The sequence below is a fragment of the Bufo bufo genome, chromosome 5 (assembly GCF_905171765.1).
Source record: "Bufo bufo chromosome 5, aBufBuf1.1, whole genome shotgun sequence".
In the NCBI taxonomy this organism is placed as follows: Eukaryota; Metazoa; Chordata; class Amphibia; order Anura; family Bufonidae; genus Bufo; species Bufo bufo.
The window spans coordinates 37,449,117-37,467,187 of record NC_053393.1 but is presented as its reverse complement, the minus strand read 5'-3'; the positions used below and the strand labels follow the sequence as shown (position 1 = coordinate 37,467,187).

The following is an 18,071-nucleotide window of genomic DNA, read 5'->3' as shown; positions in this document are numbered from 1 at the left end:
ACTACCATTGTCTAATTTATTTTATGTATTTTATTGTATTTTATCATATTTTATCAAACGTAGTTATAATAAATTGTTTCAACTCCGTGGGGCTCCGCATGTTTTGAGTGTGCCAATCCTACATTGACAGTTATAACTACTATAATACTGCAGTGATGCGGTTTATAACTCACATGTGCTAGGCGATCAAACCTCGCAAAGAGTTCATTTAACATTCGGACCAGTTCTTGTGCTGATAAGGTGGTGGACAGGTTGGTAAATCCCTTCACATCTGCAAAAAGAATGCTGTAAGGAAAGGAGAAACATCATTAGTAATTACCAATTACCAAGTGCACATGATGTGGATACAAGCATTGCTTCCATAATGAGGAATTAATTCCTAGTGAAGATCAACTGAAGGCAAAATACGGTATTACATGGGCTCATTCTAATAAAGACATAGGATTTCCCCCTATAACGTCCATTTGTTCTAGTAATAACCTCAATCCTTTATGAGACAAACCCTTTAAAGCTCCAACATTAATTGTCACCCAATTTTTAAAAGTTCCTGAATGGTTCTTTCAATACATGGAGTGATATATGTCCTACTACCATAGTTCTTCAAGACTGGCACATGTGTGACTTGGGTGATTTGAAAGTAGTGGTCACCCAGGTTTATGAAAGTAACTCTTCCCAGTCATGGAGGGTTACATGTCCCACAAACAAGCACTTTTGTCATTTACAGTACATACCTGGGAACCACTCTTGATACTGTAACAGCAGCCACTAGTAGAGACTCTTCAAGAGGCAACCCCTTTAAAGCTCCTACAGTAGTGTCCACCCAGGACGTGGAATGGGAACTATTCCTTGCTATGGTATGATACATGTTCTACAACCATTTTGCCTTTTGACTAGCACTTTGGCTGTTTTGATACTTGCAATTGCTATGGGTACTATTATGACAGTCATTAGCATTAACTCCTCATGAGACAACCCCTTTACAGTTACCACCACAGTAGTGGTCACCCAGCCTCATGAATAACAACTCTACCTTTTTTATGGAGGGTCACATGTTTAACACACAGTTTGCTTTTTCACATGTGCTTTAATAATTTACATATTTGGGAACCGCTATGGGTACTGTAACTGCAGATCTTGGTGTTGATCTACAAAAGTGGCCACATTGGTGGCCATTCAGCCTCTTGGCAGCTCCGTTTAAACATCGAGTGATTCTTGTCCTGCAACCATTTTGTCTTCTGACAAGAACTTTGGTCAGTATAATATTTATATACCTGGGAACCACTATGGGTACTATTATGGCAGCCACTAGCATTGACTTCTCATGAGACAATCCCTGGTGGTGGTCACCCAGGCTAATGAATAACAACTCAACCTAGTGATGCAGGATTACACATCCCACCAACAATTTACCTTTTGACATGTGCGTTGGTCATTTATACACCTAGAAACTGCCATGGGTACTGTAATGGCAGTGATTACAAGAGACAACCACACTGGTGGTCACCCAGCCTCCTGGGAACTCTCTTTAATCATTGAGTGATTCCTCAAGTCGCAAAACCATTTTGTCTTCTGACAAGAACTTTAGTCATGTATATACCTGGGAACCACTATGGGTACAATTATGGCAGTCATTAGCATTAACTTCTCATAAGACAATCCCTTTAAAGTTACCACCATAGTGGTGGTCACCCAGGCTCATGAATGACAATTCTACCTAGTCATGGAGGGTTACACATTCCACCAACAATTTACCTTATGACACATGCACTGGTCATTTATATACTTGGAAACTGCCATGAGTACTGTAATGGCAGTCATTAGTATTGAGTGTACAATAGACAACCTCGTTAAAGCTGTCACATTGGTGGTCACTCAGCCTCCTGGAAACTCTGCTTAATCATTAAGTGCCTCATGGAATCCTACAATCATTTTGTCTTCTGACAAGCACTTTGGTCAATTTTATACCTGGGAACATCTCTTGGTACTGTAATGGCAGCCATTAGTATTGATTATTTGGGAGACAACAGCTTTAAAGCTCCTACAGAAGTGGTCATCCGATACGGAAACTATTCCTAGTTATGGAATAATACATGTTCTACAACCATTTTGCCTTATGACCACCATTTTGGCTGTTTCGAACTTTGGAACCATTATAGGTACTATTATGGGAACCCCTAGCATTGAGTCCTCATGACACAACCCATTTAAATTTCCTACAGTGGTGGTCACTCAGAATCCTGAATGTCAACCTTGCCAGGTCATGGAGTGTTAAGTGTCCCACAACCCATTTACCTTATGACAGACACTTTGGTAAATTTTGTACTTGGGAACCACTATGGCTATTTGCTAATCAAGCATTTGGGAACTGTACAGGAACTCTAATTGTGGCCATTAGTGTTGAGCGAGCATGCTCGGTCAAACTGCTTTTCGGCTCGAGCATCACTATGCTCGGCACATTGCAGTGCTCGGACGAATACTGCGGGTGCTCGAGTATAATTTAATACAATGAAAGTCAATGGGAGACCCGATCAAACCAGGCACTTCCTGCTCTGAAGAAGAGAGGGTGTCTGGTTAAAAAAAAAGGTTAGAAATTGATGGAAACCTCATCAAAATGGTTTGGAAACAGCATTAAGAGGATGGCTGGATGCGTCTTGGACTCCTATTATCTATGACATACATACAATAGACAACCACACAAAGGCTATATGTCAAAAGCCAGGAATGTGGAAGCCAACAATCTATCCATGAGACAGATAACAGTCAGCATACCTTACAATGGCAGCCTTGTGCACTATGAGACATTCCAAACCAGCTCTCATCTGACTGAGAGCCAGTAAGCCTCAAAGTTGCTTCACATCTGTTGGATGGCTTGGGTGGACTTGCGCACCTAGATCAATATCATTAGGGTGACAAAACTTTTTCTGATTGTCCTAACATAATATTCAAAAACCATTCTATACAGTTTTGTCATGTAAAAATGTATTTGCATAAACATGGACATATGGAAAAGACATGCAAATGAGCAGAATCTGCCTTGTTTTTCAGCTGAAAAACCATTTGCATGGAAAATTTACGATCTAGACTACTCATGAACAGCGCCATCTATTGGATTCATAGTCTTGTCATAAGACTATGAAACCAATAGATGGCGCTGTTCATGAGTCATTACAAGCAGGGCAATAGTCCTCAGATACACCCTAGCAAGCTTATATTACCGCAGATAAAGTGCTAGAAGATGTGTGAATGATAGCAGCAATCCAATATACACCTCAGTGTTAGCACAGGCTATTATAGGCTGAGTACTACACGGTGTGTGGACTCTGTTGAGCAGGGTGCCTCACTTACTAGCACCCCAACAAGATGAACAGCGCCATCTATTGGTTTCATAGTCTTATGACAAGACTAATAGTCTTGTCATAAGACTATGAATCCAATAGATGGCGCTGTTCATGAGTAGTCTAGATCGCAAATTTTCCATGCACATGGTTTCTCAGCTGAAAAACAAGGCAGATTTTGCTCATTTGCATGTCTTTCCCATATGCACATGTTTATGCAAATGAGTTTTTACATGACAAAACTGTATAGAAAGGTTGTTGAATATTATGTTTGGACAATCAGAAAACGTTTTGTCACCCTAATAATATTGATCTAGGTGTGCAAGTTCACCCAATCCATCCAACAGATGTGAAGCAACTTTGAGACTTACTGGCTCTCAGTTAGTCTCAAATAATATGTACAGCTATAAACACGTGGTGAAATCTATCACGCATTGTCTTTTAGCTGGATTTATTTTTGTCCTCGAAATTACATGGGGAAAACAGATTCCTGTGAATGAAGACAACGTACGTACATGCAAAACAATGAGACGGTATTATAAGAGGCGGCATGTAAATTGTTACCACTTACTGCACCTGATAGTAGAACGCTGCATCATTTCTCAGTCTCAAACTGAAAAATCTACAACAGCAGAGGATTCTGATGGTCCACACTCCAGCTATACAGGACAAGGTCATTTCCACTTCAGTCAAATAGTGTTTTTGGGGTTAAATTACCCCAAAACACTATCTGCATGTGATCCTCTGCATTTCCAACTTGACATGATGTTTTAAATGGAGTGACGTCAAGGGCTCTATGGTGACTAGGCTCTGGTCAAATATTTGAACAAGTGGTCGCTGGACTACGTTATTTTTCTTTGGTTGACTAGCTGATCTCTGCCCATGACCCTCTAATTTTTGACTTTACGTGGTATCCCAAGCAAATGCATATATTCCAGAAATGTTGTAAATGTCTGACACATCACGGGCTTCAATGTTGGGGGCAGCAAATTACAATACAAAATGGATGCAAACAGGTAAGAGCTGGCCATGGTCCTCCACCTGTGATTGCTGGACTACCTTTTTTTTTTTTTAAATGACTAGCCTAACCCTGTCCATGGTACTCTAGTGTTTGACTTTATGTGGTATCCCAAGCAAATACATACTGTATACCCCAGAAATGTTGTAAATGTATCACACATCAGAGGCTTCAATGGTGGGGCCACCACGTTGCAATACGAGGTGGATGAAAACAAAGAAGAACCATGGTCCTCTAGCTGTGGTTGCTAGATTAACTTATTTTTCTTTAGTTGACTAACTGAACCCTGTCCATGGTCCTCTAGTCTTTGACTTTACGTGGTAGACCAAGCAAATATATCCCAGAAATGTTGTAAATGACACAGGGGCTTCAATGGTAGGGCCAACACCTTGCAATTTGAGGTGGACACAAACAGGGAAGAGCCGGCCATGGTCCTCCAACCTGTGGTTGCTTGACTATATTATTTTTCTGAAGCTGACTAGTTGAGCTCTGTCCATGGCCCTCCAGTTTTTGACTTTACATGGTATGCCAAGTGTGACGGATCGCTTGCCACCCTGACTGGGTGCCTCCGTCGAATGATGCTCCTCCTAGTGCTTTCTAAGGACCATCAGCACCGCACTTGACACCATAACCAACGCAAACCCCACGAACCGCCGCAGCTTGGTTTGGGGTTTCGCCGTACTCCACCCAGCCTAGACCCAAGGCCGGGCTCCAGCTTCCAGTGGGTGAACTTCTCCTTAGTCCAGAGAGCAAAACAGGAACAGCTCTTACAAGAGCTAGGGATTATACTCTGGAGAGTATAATGATTATAGCAATCCCCAGAGTGTAGTTCTCCAATCCCCCAAACATCAGCCCAGACTTCATGAAGGGTAGAACAGGACACTTTAATGCCAGCCAGCACTCACAATTTATACAATTCCACAGGCCAGAGGCACACCCCCTCTGCCTGTGATACAGTTAACTAAGACAATGGACTAAGTCAGTATACATATACAGTTCAAGAGGTCTAACAACATAACTTAATCAAACATGAACAGCATGCAAAGAGACATTCCTTCCCCAGTGTCTTTATGAAAGAATAGGGAGAGAGTAGACACTTGTGATGGGATTATCTCCTGAGTGTATCAGAGGGTGACCTACTCCTCTACACCGGAGTTGGCTACTTAATCCCATCACTAACACAATAGAACAAAGGGACAAATGAACTAACACATTCCTTGGGAGCCTCAGTGCAGAGTTAACCCTTTTTGTGTTGCTGGGTTCACCCCTGCACCTTTAATGGGCAATAGGAACAATATGGCCTATAATACCCCACACATAAATCAGGGTTAATAGTTCCTTGTAACCCCAAGAGACTGAGTGGGGGAGGGATCTCCATAGTTCTGGGTCCATAGTCCGTAGGAAGGAGGCTAGCCCTCAGGCCTCTCCAGCAGCCCTAGTGACGGTTCAGTCCGTCACACCAAGCAAATACGCACATCCGTAAAAATATCGTAAATGTCTGACACATTAGGGTTTTCAATGGTGGAGAACCACCCTGCAATATGACGTGGACGCAAGCAGGGAAAATCTGGCCATGGTTCTCCTCCCGTTGGCTTTAAAGGGTAATCCAACCAAAAATATTTAAGGCATAGCCACTGGAAATGCCATATGATTGTTTTGGTCCCACCAATAGGACCCTTAACCAACTGGGTAATGTGGATTCAAAAAACTGCTACTGCAAGAATCAGGACCTGGAGCGGGCTGGTCATGCTGTAAGATCAGAGTGCTTTCTGGCTTTCCAGCGATTTGTGATGACCATCTCGTATTGCAAAAATGAGAATCACATGACCAGTTATCTCTCAAAATGTTAGGCTGGGTTTACATTACGTTTTATGCCTCCGTTTACATTAGATAGACGATAGATTCAATTTTAACCATAATGCATGTTATAATAGGTTTTCAGGGAAACACTATAGCTGTTAGTGCCGTATTCACACTGTATACAGCGGCTGAGAGCTATGTGGGGACCAATGCAGACAGTGTTATGGGGGTCATTCTTCTAATGATGTGCTGTCAGATAAAATAGAAATATTCTGCCGGAGCCTCACATGTGCAGACCATCTCATTATTCTGGCCGCCTGCACCCGGCATTGATCTATAGATTATGAGAATTGCTCCAATAAAGAATAAAATCTGATTTCCTCACCACAATGCACTGTCACCCCCGGCGGCTCAGCCCAGGACCATGTATACCTGATAAGTTTTATATGTCAATATCCTTTAAAGGGACAGTACAGCTCAAAAAGAAAGCAGAAAAAAACACTTATCTGTCAGACTCTCTGCAAAGACACAGGAGTCTAATTCTTACTAATCCCTTCTGATTTAACTGGGGGCCACATGTGGGTGCAGTTTGGTCAAAGAGACAGGGTTTAGGTTGTCTACTCCCAAACTGCAGTCAAAGTAATGGGGTAGGATCTTATCGCAGTAGGCTGCTTCCTGACCAGAGATTGATCTGAGGTTCTTAGGGAGGCTGAGACTAGATGAATGTTTCTGGTTTGTCTTTTTGAGTCTTATTTCTCCATTTGAGCTACGATATAAGTCAAGAGAGTATAGTTAATATATGACAGACATGGAAAGAGATGAGCCCTCTCACCACTCACATTCACCATAATCAGCGTTGGACTGAAGTCCCTTGGGCCCACCAGAAGAAATTATTGTGAAGGCCCACACTCTGTGTATACAGGACCTTGAGGACTCCATTTTTATTAACGGCTCTTTATTGTCAGGGCTTGAGCCCACCGGTGGTCTGGTGGACCAGTCCAACCCTGGCCATAATGCATGTGCCCACCTGCTTATGGGCACAGGGTGTAATGTAAGAGGGATGGCGGAGGATGACAAGGGATATACCTGGTTGACTATAAATTTGGGGACCTCAACTACAGCGGGATTCCAATCCTACCCAGAAGTGCCGCAGAGTCTTACAGCTTCAGTCATGGAAATGCAATCAACATCTTATCTCCATGACTAAAACACAAGTCAACAGTATTTAAAAGGGTTTTCCGGTAATAATTATATTTTATGTAATGCCCCCGGCCTGCCCTCTGAAAAAGAAGATTCATACTTACCGGATCCACTCCACTCCGGTCCAGCTGGCCACTGGCATGGTCACATATACTGCTCCAGCCAATGACTTCAGCGGCAATGTGGCCACAAGCAGCACCTCGCTGCTGAAGCCAGTCATTGGCTGAAGTGCGAACCAGAAGACGGGAGGCAGGCTATGTGTGTCACAAAAAATATAATAATTACTGGAAAACCCCTTTAATTCTTGTACAAGCCATTCTAATGGAGAAAGACAGTCAGTTGACTAGCGAAACGTCTTCAAGAAACGTTGCTCTGACTCATTACTACTGATATACCATGGATAAATGCGAACCTTCACCGACAACCCCAATTGGTGTGACGCCTGACTCCTGTGCCAGCGAAGGGCTCAGTGTGAACATGCTCTGAAGCTCTCTTGCTCTTGGCCCCGCCATTAGGAAACATGGTTTCTTGTCATTTAACAGCTGCTTCTTGGAGCAGGAAGCGCCTCTCATCTCCAAGTAGCTCTAAGCCATCTGGCCACCCACAGGTCCAACAAACAAGGGAAGATATGACAGAGACCATGTCGTCGGCAGCAAGATGGAGGTCAGACGAGGACGCCAGTGGAATCTTATTGGGTGACCAGGGGACATTCTACAAGGCAACCTGCAGTTCCATCAGTGAGATCAGACTATCAAAAGTTATTTTAAAGGGGGTGTCCCACAAAAAATATTCTACATTTTTCAAACGGCAAACCAGCACTTGGATCTGAATATTTTTGGATTTGCATGTTATTAAAAATTTTGTATGGCCACTGAGCTATTCAATAAAATATATCTGTACAGCGCCACCTGCTGTTTGTTCTTTTCCTTATTTCTCTGTCCACCGAGGTGGTCACCGAGGTGGTCGCACGCACTTAGTTTAAATCTTCAACCGTCATCATCCATATCTTCTGTTAGAAGCTGTGACAGTTATAGAGAGAGAGAGAGCTACAGCAGAATGGACACATCCCCTGAGTTTCCAGCTTGACATAAATCTAGAAGAACAATTGTAGAAATGAATGAGGAGATCTCTGGATCCATGTGAGGTCCAGGGCTGGTCCTAGCTTTGTTAGAAAGAGATTGTCCTGTTCCATATGATGTCTGACTTTCATTTTTTTACATCAATCATAGCATAATCCGTTTAAGAAATTGTTATGCAGATGTAATCAAGAACCCAAAAAAGTAAAAAGTTAGACCAAAGGGAACAATAAAAATAACTGATGCAAATAGAAATGCTTTGTGCACCACCCTTTAGATTTGTCTAACCACACCTTAGCTTGAATTTTGTTAAGAACAACAATTTCTCATCGAATCAGTTCAATATAATATCGCAATGTGCTAGGAAAAACCCCTTAAGAGGCTGCAATTCACAATATAACCACAGGATGGCAGCATAGACACACAGAGCATTGACATATTGAGGCAGAGTATCACAAAATTAAGCTTTCTTAAAAAGAAGGTCATCTCTTAAAGGGCATCTGTCAGCAGTTTTGTACCTGATCTGTTGCATTTGGCAGCTGAAGACATCTGTGTTGGTCCCATGTCCATATGTGCCCGCATTTATTATATGCAAATGAGCCTCTAGGAGCAACGGGGGCGTTACCGTTACACCTAGAGGTTCAGCTCTTTCTGCAACTGCCGCGCCCCTCTGCACTTTGATTGACAGGACCCGTCATTATGAATGAACCATGACACTTGGGGGTCCCGTTACAGATTTTGCATTGGAGCCCAGCCGTTGCCCTTCTGGGAGGTATTCTTCCCTACAGATTATCGCCATTATACGGTAGGCTATGGAGGCACTATATGGCGGCACTCTAAGTGCCTAGTGAGTCAATGGCATTGAAGAGTTAATGAAATCTGCGGTATTCATATATAAAAATAGACTTGTTATTTCATGTTTCTTTCCAATAACCGTAAGAAGAAAAAGACACAATCCTTTCCCATCCCCATCTGTTTCGGCAGCAGCCAGGAGGACATAAAAATAGTCTGTTTTCAAAAGGAGCGGACTTGACAGAAAATCTAGACGATTATCCGCAATGTATATAATGCTGATAATACAGCTTTGCAGGGCAGCTTTCAAAGCAATCCGCCCCAATACATCCGTGCAGGACAGCGGAATCCTACTAGACAAAGCCGCCTTTGGCGATAAATCTCCACCGCAGTCCGTACTTTCAGGGGTAGCAGAGCTGAGCTGGTTATTCAGATCAATGTGTTATCAGTGGTTTTGCAAAGGACTACGAGTAAATGCATTGCCTTAAAGAGGTTTTCCCACAACATTTACCCAATCCAGGAATTAGAAAAAACATGGCTGTCTTCTTCCAAAAACAGCGGCAGGTGTTGTAATATGCTGCAATACCAGGCTTAACCCATGGAAAGCTGTGGCGCTCTTTTAGGAGGAAGGAAGCCAAAGAACGGACATCCCCTTACACTTTCATGAAGAAGGTAAAACCTTTAAAGGGGTTGTCCTACGAAAAAATATCCTGTATTTTAAAAAACCAGCCCCTGGATCTGAATATTTTTGGGAATTTCATGTAATTAAAAATGTAGTATCGCCACTGAGTTATTCAATAAAATGTATCTGTATAGAGCCACCTGCTGTGTGTTCTGTTCCTTATTTCACCATTCACCTCTTAACATTGCTGAGGTGGTCGCACATGCTCAGTTACATGATTCAACTGCCACCAACCCTATCTGCTGTGGCAGAAGCTGCAACAGTTACAGGGAAAGAGCTGAAGCAGAAAGGACATGCTCCTTGAGAAAGGACATGCCTACTGAGCTGCAGGGGCGTAACTACCATAGCGGCAGACCATGCGACTGCTATGGGGCTCAGGGCAAGAGGGGGCCCAGTTAGGATCATCCCCTCTTCTATTAGGAGTGAAAACGTGGTCAGGACTCTACCCTCTAAAGGAACAACTTTTAGCAAATGAGGCAGTGGGAAAAATGGCCCAAGGGTCATCGAAAGGGGTTTAGGCGGAAACCCTTCTATCCTCCGTGGGGGGCCTGATTTGATCCTTGCTATGGGGCCCTTACTTCTCTATGTACGCCACTGCTGAGCTGTATAAGGGAGAGAGCTACAGCAGAAAGGACAACCCACCTGAGAAAGGACATGTCTCCTGAGATGCAGAAGAAAGGATATGCCCCCGAGAATGGACATGCCTCCTGAGATGCAGAAGAAAGGATATGCCCCCTGAGCTGTGATAGGGAGACAGCTGCCGCAGAAAGAACGCACCCCTGAGCTACAGCAGAAAGGATACACCCCCTGAGCTGTGATAGTGAGAGAGCCACTGGAGAAGAAAACACACCCCTTGAGCTGCAGCAGAAAGAACACACCCTATGAGCTGCAGCATAAAGGAAACACCCCCTGAGCTGCAACAAGGAGAGAGCTGCAGCAGAAATTACACACCCCCTGACCAGCAACATAAAGGATATGCCCCTGAGCTTGAAATAAATCTAGCAGAACAATAGGAGCAATGAATGGGGAGATCTCTGGATCCATGCGAGGTACAGGGCTGGTTCTAGTGTTCTAAAAAAAAGGTTGACATATCTTATATCAGGGATGCCCAACCTGCAGCCCTCCAGCTGTTGTAAAACTACAACTCCCACCATGCCTTTCTGTAGACTGTCCGGGAATGATGGGAGTTGTAGTTTTGCAACAGCTGGAGGGCCGCAGGTTGAGCATCCCTGTCCTATATGGTGTCTGATAAATCTTACCGCCTCCTGGCTTGGCCCAGGCCAGTGGGTCCACGACCGTCCCTCTAACTGTATGTCGGTGTGTATATACACTGCGTGCAGAATTATTAGGCAAATTAGTATTTTGACCACATCATCCTCTTTATGCATGTTGTCTTACTCCAAGCTGTATAGGCTCGAAAGCCTACTACCAATTAAGCATATTAGGTGATGTGCGTCTCTGTAATGAGAAGGGGTGAGGTCTAATGACATCAACACCCTATATTAGGTGTGCATAATTATTAGGCAACTTCCTTTCCTTTGGCAAAATGGGTCAAAAGAAGGACTTGACAGGCTCAGAAAAGTCAAAAATAGTGAGATATCTTGCAGAGGGATGCAGCACTCTTAAAATTGCAAAGCTTCTGAAGCGTGATCATCGAACAATCAAGCGTTACATTCAAAATAGTCAACAGGGTCGCAAGAAGCGTGTGGAAAAACCAAGGCGCAAAATAACTGCCCATGAACTGAGAAAAGTCAAGCGTGCAGCTGCCAAGATGCCACTTGCCACCAGTTTGGCCATATTTCAGAGCTGCAACATCACTGGAGTGCCCAAAAGCACAAGGTGTGCAATACTCAGAGACATGGCCAAGGTAAGAAAGGCTGAAAGACGACCACCACTGAACAAGACACACAAGCTGAAACGTCAAGACTGGGCCAAGAAATATCTCAAGACTGATTTTTCTAAGGTTTTATGGACTGATGAAATGAGAGTGAGTCTTGATGGGCCAGATGGATAGGCCCGTGGCTGGATTGGTAAAGGGCAGAGAGCTCCAGTCCGACTCATACGCCAGCAAGGTGGAGGTGGAGTACTGGTTTGGGCTGGTATCATCAAAGATGAGCTTGTGGGGCCTTTTCGGGTTGAGGATGGAGTCAAGCTCAACTCCCAGTCCTACTGCCAGTTTCTGGAAGACACCTTCTTCAAGCAGTGGTACAGGAAGAAGTATGCATCCTTCAAGAAAAACATGATTTTCATGCAGGACAATGCTCCATCACACGCGTCCAAGTACTCCACAGCGTGGCTGGCAAAAAAGGGTATAAAAGAAGAAAATCGAATGACATGGCCTCCTTGTTCACCTGATCTGAACCCCATTGAGAACCTGTGGTCCATCATCAAATGTGAGATTTACAAGGAGGGAAAACAGTACACCTCTCTGAACAGTGTCTGGGAGGCTGTGGTTGCTGCTGCACACAATGTTGATGGTGAACAGATCAAAACACTGACAGAATCCATGGATGGCAGGCTTTTGAGTGTCCTTGCAAAGAAAGGTGGCTATATTGGTCACTGATTTGTTTTTGTTTTGTTTTTGAATGTCAGAAATGTATATTTGTGAATGTTGAGATGTTATATTGGTTTCACTGGTAAAAATAAATAATTGAAATGGGTATATATTTGTTTTTTGTTAAGTTGCCTAATAATTATGCACAGTAATAGTCACCTGCACACACAGATATCCCCCTAAAATAGCTAAAACTAAAAACTACTTCCAAAAATATTCAGCTTTGATATTAATGAGTTTTTTGGGTTCATTGAGAACATGGTTGTTGTTCAATAATAAAATTAATCCTCAAAAATACAACTTGCCTAATAATTCTGCACTCCCTGTATATGACAAGTCATGGGCGTGTCCCATCCCCATATAAACCCTGTGCAGCAGAGACACTTACCTGACATTTTCATAGCGATGGATATAAATCTTGTGAAACTGATGCTGCAGGTGCTCATCTACTACATTGGTCATGTCGTTGATCATTTCAAGTACAACAAATCGAGGTAATACGGAGAGGACGAGCCTTTCCTGCAAAACAGGAGAACGAAAAGATCAAGATCAATCTTAGTCAGTCGATCCCTGATCCAGATCCTCCCCCTCATCGTTTCCATCATCCTCGCCCATCGTTTCCTAAAACAGGAAGAGTAATTAAAAGGACAAACACTAGCGGACATGGGGCTATCGATACTATAAGAAGAATTTTTTTTAACGAAAACCAGGTGATTTCTGCCGTCCTATCAGGGAGCAGGATATGATAGAGGGAGGGGTGAATCTTCTGAGTAGAGACAGTGAGAGTCCTGATCACTCTATTCACAAATGGTGATTGACAGTTCTCCCTGTATCAGTGTGTGTACACAGAAGGCTGTCAATCATTCTGAGTGGGCGTGGCAATCAGGACTGTCACTGCTTCTCCTAGGAGTCCTGTCAGGATATAATCTAATCCAAACCATATAAACCTATATATTACAGAGCTCCACTTCACTTCCTCCATCATATCCTGATAAAACAACAGAAATCACCTCATGTGTTTAGTCAGGTACATATGTTTCATAGAATAATCATTTTTCAATAACGAATGACAAATCCCACATAGGCTACTTTTTGTTATTGCCATTATGACCCTTGGGAACATTTTAATTTTATTATTGCATTGTACTCATTTTAAGCTAAAAATAATTTTTTCAATTGGTCTTTATTAAAAATGTTGAGCCCTTTTCTCTGTACAGCCTTGAGATTCTCTAGTAGTATACTGTTTTCACTCTGTTCCATCAGGTAGCTCAGCTGATGGGCACCTTATCACAGATCTCTGACATTATAAACACTTATTATAGCTCAGGTCTCATCTTACTGATAAGAATGCAGCTTCAATAAGTGTTTATGACCTTTTAGTAATTTAGAGATAAGGTTTATTAGATGACCGGCACAAAGTGAAAGTATGATTCACATTACTTGAAAAACAGTTAACCCTCTGACAGAACAGCTCAATATTTTAATAAAGACCAATTGAAAAGAATATTTTTAGCACCCCCACAATCAGCTGTTTCAAGAGCACAGCATCTCCGGATCCAGCATTGCTGGATGCTACCAGAATGCCCGCTGGCCCCATTAACTATAATGGGGTCCAGTGGAGATCAGGCTGCAACCCTGCAAATATGGCAAGAATCTGCTGGACAGGAACCGCTCCGTGCAGCGTTTTTTGTTCAGCCGATTTCCCTGCATTCTATGCCGGAACAGCATGCCGAAATTCCGTATGTGAGCATAAGTAGCCTTTCTGTGTAATCCTACAAAATTAAACTCAACAAATGCCACAGTACTACAAATTTATATTAGCTTTATGTGCAGCTTCCAGACCGGTTGCTAGAAAATGTGAATATTTACTCTAATTTGCCCGTGGATATTCTAGCCGTGGTCGGAGTAACTTTACCATCCCTGTGAGGTTGAGCACAGGTCAGCTGGGGAAGCAATTCTGAAATGAATGAGCTGTTTTTTACCAGTAAAGGTAATTTCTTTTTGACATTTTTCTACCTATTTTCTTATTGTTAAGTAGAATCATCGAGAACATTTGGTGCCCGGAGAAATCCTCTGGGAGATCATCACTATGAAAAACAAGTTATTACATGTTCTCTTCTTTAAAGCATACCTCCAGTTATAAAACAACTTCCCATACATGAATAGTTAAGGTGAATATAAGAAACTTTGTAATATATATTGTTAAAGAAAAATGTTTCTATCTGCTTTGGTCTTTCCTGCTTTTACCACTGACATCTATGGATAGAGCAAAGGGGAGGAGGAGGAGGAGGCTGCTGGATGAGAGACACCTCTCTACCACTCTTCAGAGTGAGGCAATAAGTCACCTACTAGCCGGCAGCAGCCTCCTTATCCCTCCTTCACTCTCTATAGACTTTAGTGTGTGAGGCTACAGACTGAAATGGGAGCTACTAGGGATAAGAGGCTGAGTGACGGGAAGAGGATGAGGAGCCCACAAGGAAGCATTATTATTTAATAAGATATATTACAAAGTTTCTTATATTCAACTGTACCATTTCTGAAAACTTTTTTTAAATGGCGGTATACTTTAAGGTTTTGCTCACTGTTCTGTTAGTAAGCTTTACTAAGGAAATCTCATGGCAAAAGATATAACGTCTACTTATGTAGCCAGTTGTCCTGTACATTTTCCTTTATTTTCAGCAGAGGTTTTATGTTACCATGTTCTAGCCTTACAGTGTAACTTTTGTTTCTTTTATACTGATTGCACCTAATTTGGTCTAAAATTCATTTTTTGGTAACCTAAAGTGACATTCCCAACTGAACAGTAGTAGGATATGCCACAAAAGTCTGATAGGTGCAGATATCACAAGTGGGACTCACTCATATCTCAAGAATGGGGCCCATTGTGAACACAGAGCAAGTTGTGCATGCACAGAGTCATCTCCCTTCACGGCTATTGGCTATTTTCGAACATACAGCCAGGTCCATAAATATTGGGACATCGACACAATTGTAACATTTTTGGCTCTATACACCACCACAATGGATTTGAAATGAAACTAACAAGATGTGCTTTACCTGCAGACTGTCAGCTTTAATTTGAGGGTATTTACATCCAAATCAGGTGAACGGTGCAGGAATTAAAACAGTTTGCATATGTGCCTCCCACTTGTTAAGGGGTCAAAAGTAATGGGACAATTGGCTTCTTAGCTGTTCCACGGCCAGGTGTGTGTTATTCCCTTATTATCCCAATTACAATGAGCAGATAAAAGGTCCAGAGGTCATTTCCAGTCTGCTATTTGCATTTGGAATCTGTTGCTGTCAACTCTCAAGATGAGATCCAAAGAGCTGTCACTATCAGTGAAGCAAGCCATCATTAGGCTGAAAAAACACAACAAACCCATCAGAGAGATAGCAAAAACATTAGGCGCGGCCAAAACAACTGTTTGGAACATTCTTAAAAAGAAGGAATGCACCGGTGAGCTCAACAACACCTAAAGACACGGAAAACAACTGTGGTGGATGACCGAAGAATTCTTTCCCTGGTGAAGAAAACACCCTTCACAACAGTTGGCCAGATAAAGAACACTCTCCAGGAGGTAGGTGTATGTGTGCCAAAGTCAACAATCAAGAGAAGACTTCACCAGAGTGAATACAGAGGGTTCACCACAAGATGTAAACCATTGGTGAGCCTCAAAAACAGGAAGGCCGGATTAGAGTTTGCCAAATGACATCTAAAAAAGCCTTCACAGTTCTGGAACAACATCCTATGGACAGATGAGACCAAGATCAACTTGTACCAGAGTGATGGGAAGAGAAGAGTATGGAGAAGGAAAGGAACTGCTCATGATTCTAAGCATACCACCTCATCAGTGAAGCATGGTGGTGGTAGTGTCATGGCGTGGGCATGTATGGCTGCCAATGGAACTGGTTCTCTTGTATTTATTGATGATGTGACTGCTGACAAAAGCAGCAGGATGAATTCTGAAGTGTTTCGGGCAATATTATCTGCTCATATTCAGCCAAATGCTTCAGAACTCATTGGACGGCGCTTCACAGTGCAGATGGACAATGACCCAAAGCATACTGCAAAGGCAACCAAAGAGTTTTTTAAGGGAAAGAAGTGGAATGTTATGCAATGGCCAAGTCAATCACCGGACCTGAATCCGATTGAGCATTTCACTTGCTGAAGACAAAACTGAAGGGGAAATGCCCCAAGAACAAGCAGGAACTGAAGACAGTTGCAGTAGAGGCCTGGCAGAGCATCACCAGGGATGAAACCCAGCGTCTGGTGATGTCTATGCGTTCCAGACTTCAGGCTGTAATTGACTGCAAAGGATTTGCAACCAAGTATTAAAAAGTGAAAGTTTGATTTATGATTATTATTCTGTCCCATTACTTTTGGTCCCTTAACAAGTGGGAGGCACATATGAAAACTGTTGTAATTCCTGCACCGTTCACCTGATTTGGATGAAAATACCCTCAAATTAAAGCTGACAGACTGCAGGTAAATCACATCTTTTTTGTTTAATTTTAAAACCATTGAGGTGGTGTACTGAGCCAAAAATATTAGAATTGTGTTGATGTCCCAATATTTATGGACCTGACTGTAGCTGAGCTGAGTGCTTGACTATTTTCAGAAGACTCGTAGTAGTGAATGAAGAGCAAGCCATGCATGTGCAGTCACCCCTCCCTTCACTGCTATGGGTTTTTAGAAAATAGCCAAGGCAACGCTTGGCTGTTTTTGCAGGTCCCTAGTGGTGAATGGAAGGTCTACGTTCTTGAGATAGGACCTGAACCTACCGGACATTTATGGCAATGAACCTTCACAGACTCACAGTTAAATTATAAAATATGACCTGCCTCTAGCCACCACAAGGGGGAGCGTAAGAGCTTAAAGAGCTGTCCAACTCCAAACCAAAATCCATTACCGTAGAGAATGCATGCAAAATATAGAATAAAAAAGCCACTCACCTCTTGAAAGTAGCTCTGTTCCAGCACCGAAGGTCCTATCCCTGCTGCTCCTTGTCCTCAGTGGACTGGAAGTGTGACATCTTCTCCATGGCCACGTGCACCGCTGCAGCCATTCACAGGGCTTACAAGGGATGTGTCCTTTGACAGGACATGACCAGTGAACCTCTATGGTCACATGCTGCTTGAGGACATTGAATGGCTGCAGCAGTGCTTGGATTGGACTGGTCCACGTGGATAAGAAACAGCACGGACAGGACCCTTGGCACTGGAATAAAGCTGCCTTCAAGAGTTGAATGTGGAAAAAAACTGAAAAACCCATGCAAAAGAACATGTACATTTCATGTTAACATCCTATAAACCATAGAAGTAGCCCAGGTGGTTGCTATTGGGCCCCTGTTTTAGGGTGTGGAGAATAATAAGGGTGTGGAGAATAAGCCCTGGGATCCTGGACAAGAGATATGGACAAATAAGCACCAAATGGCAAGAGGTGTGACGGTGTTAACCATGTTAATCTTTGTTATGGGGCTCTCTTACCGCTATGTACGCCCCTATTTCCTACAAAGTTTACCTTGGACAGATCTAAACCAATAGTCAAACTATTGTGAAAATACAACCCCCAGGGTGCTGTCAGTTAGCAACAGCTAGAGACCAAGACCAAGAG

The 18,071-nt window shown here is 42.8% G+C and overlaps 1 protein-coding gene across 1 annotated transcript in view; it reads right to left on the bottom strand.

The window, feature by feature from the left end:
* Positions 1-18,071, bottom strand: part of ADCY8 (adenylate cyclase 8) — a 305,922-nt gene that overhangs the window by 160,202 nt on the left and 127,649 nt on the right. The window contains exons 3-4 of the mRNA XM_040432058.1: positions 12,846-12,976; positions 174-285 (exon numbers count right to left, since the gene is read on the bottom strand). Coding sequence (XP_040287992.1) covers positions 174-285; positions 12,846-12,976 — 243 coding nt within the window. The remainder of the gene's footprint in view (positions 1-173; positions 286-12,845; positions 12,977-18,071) is intronic.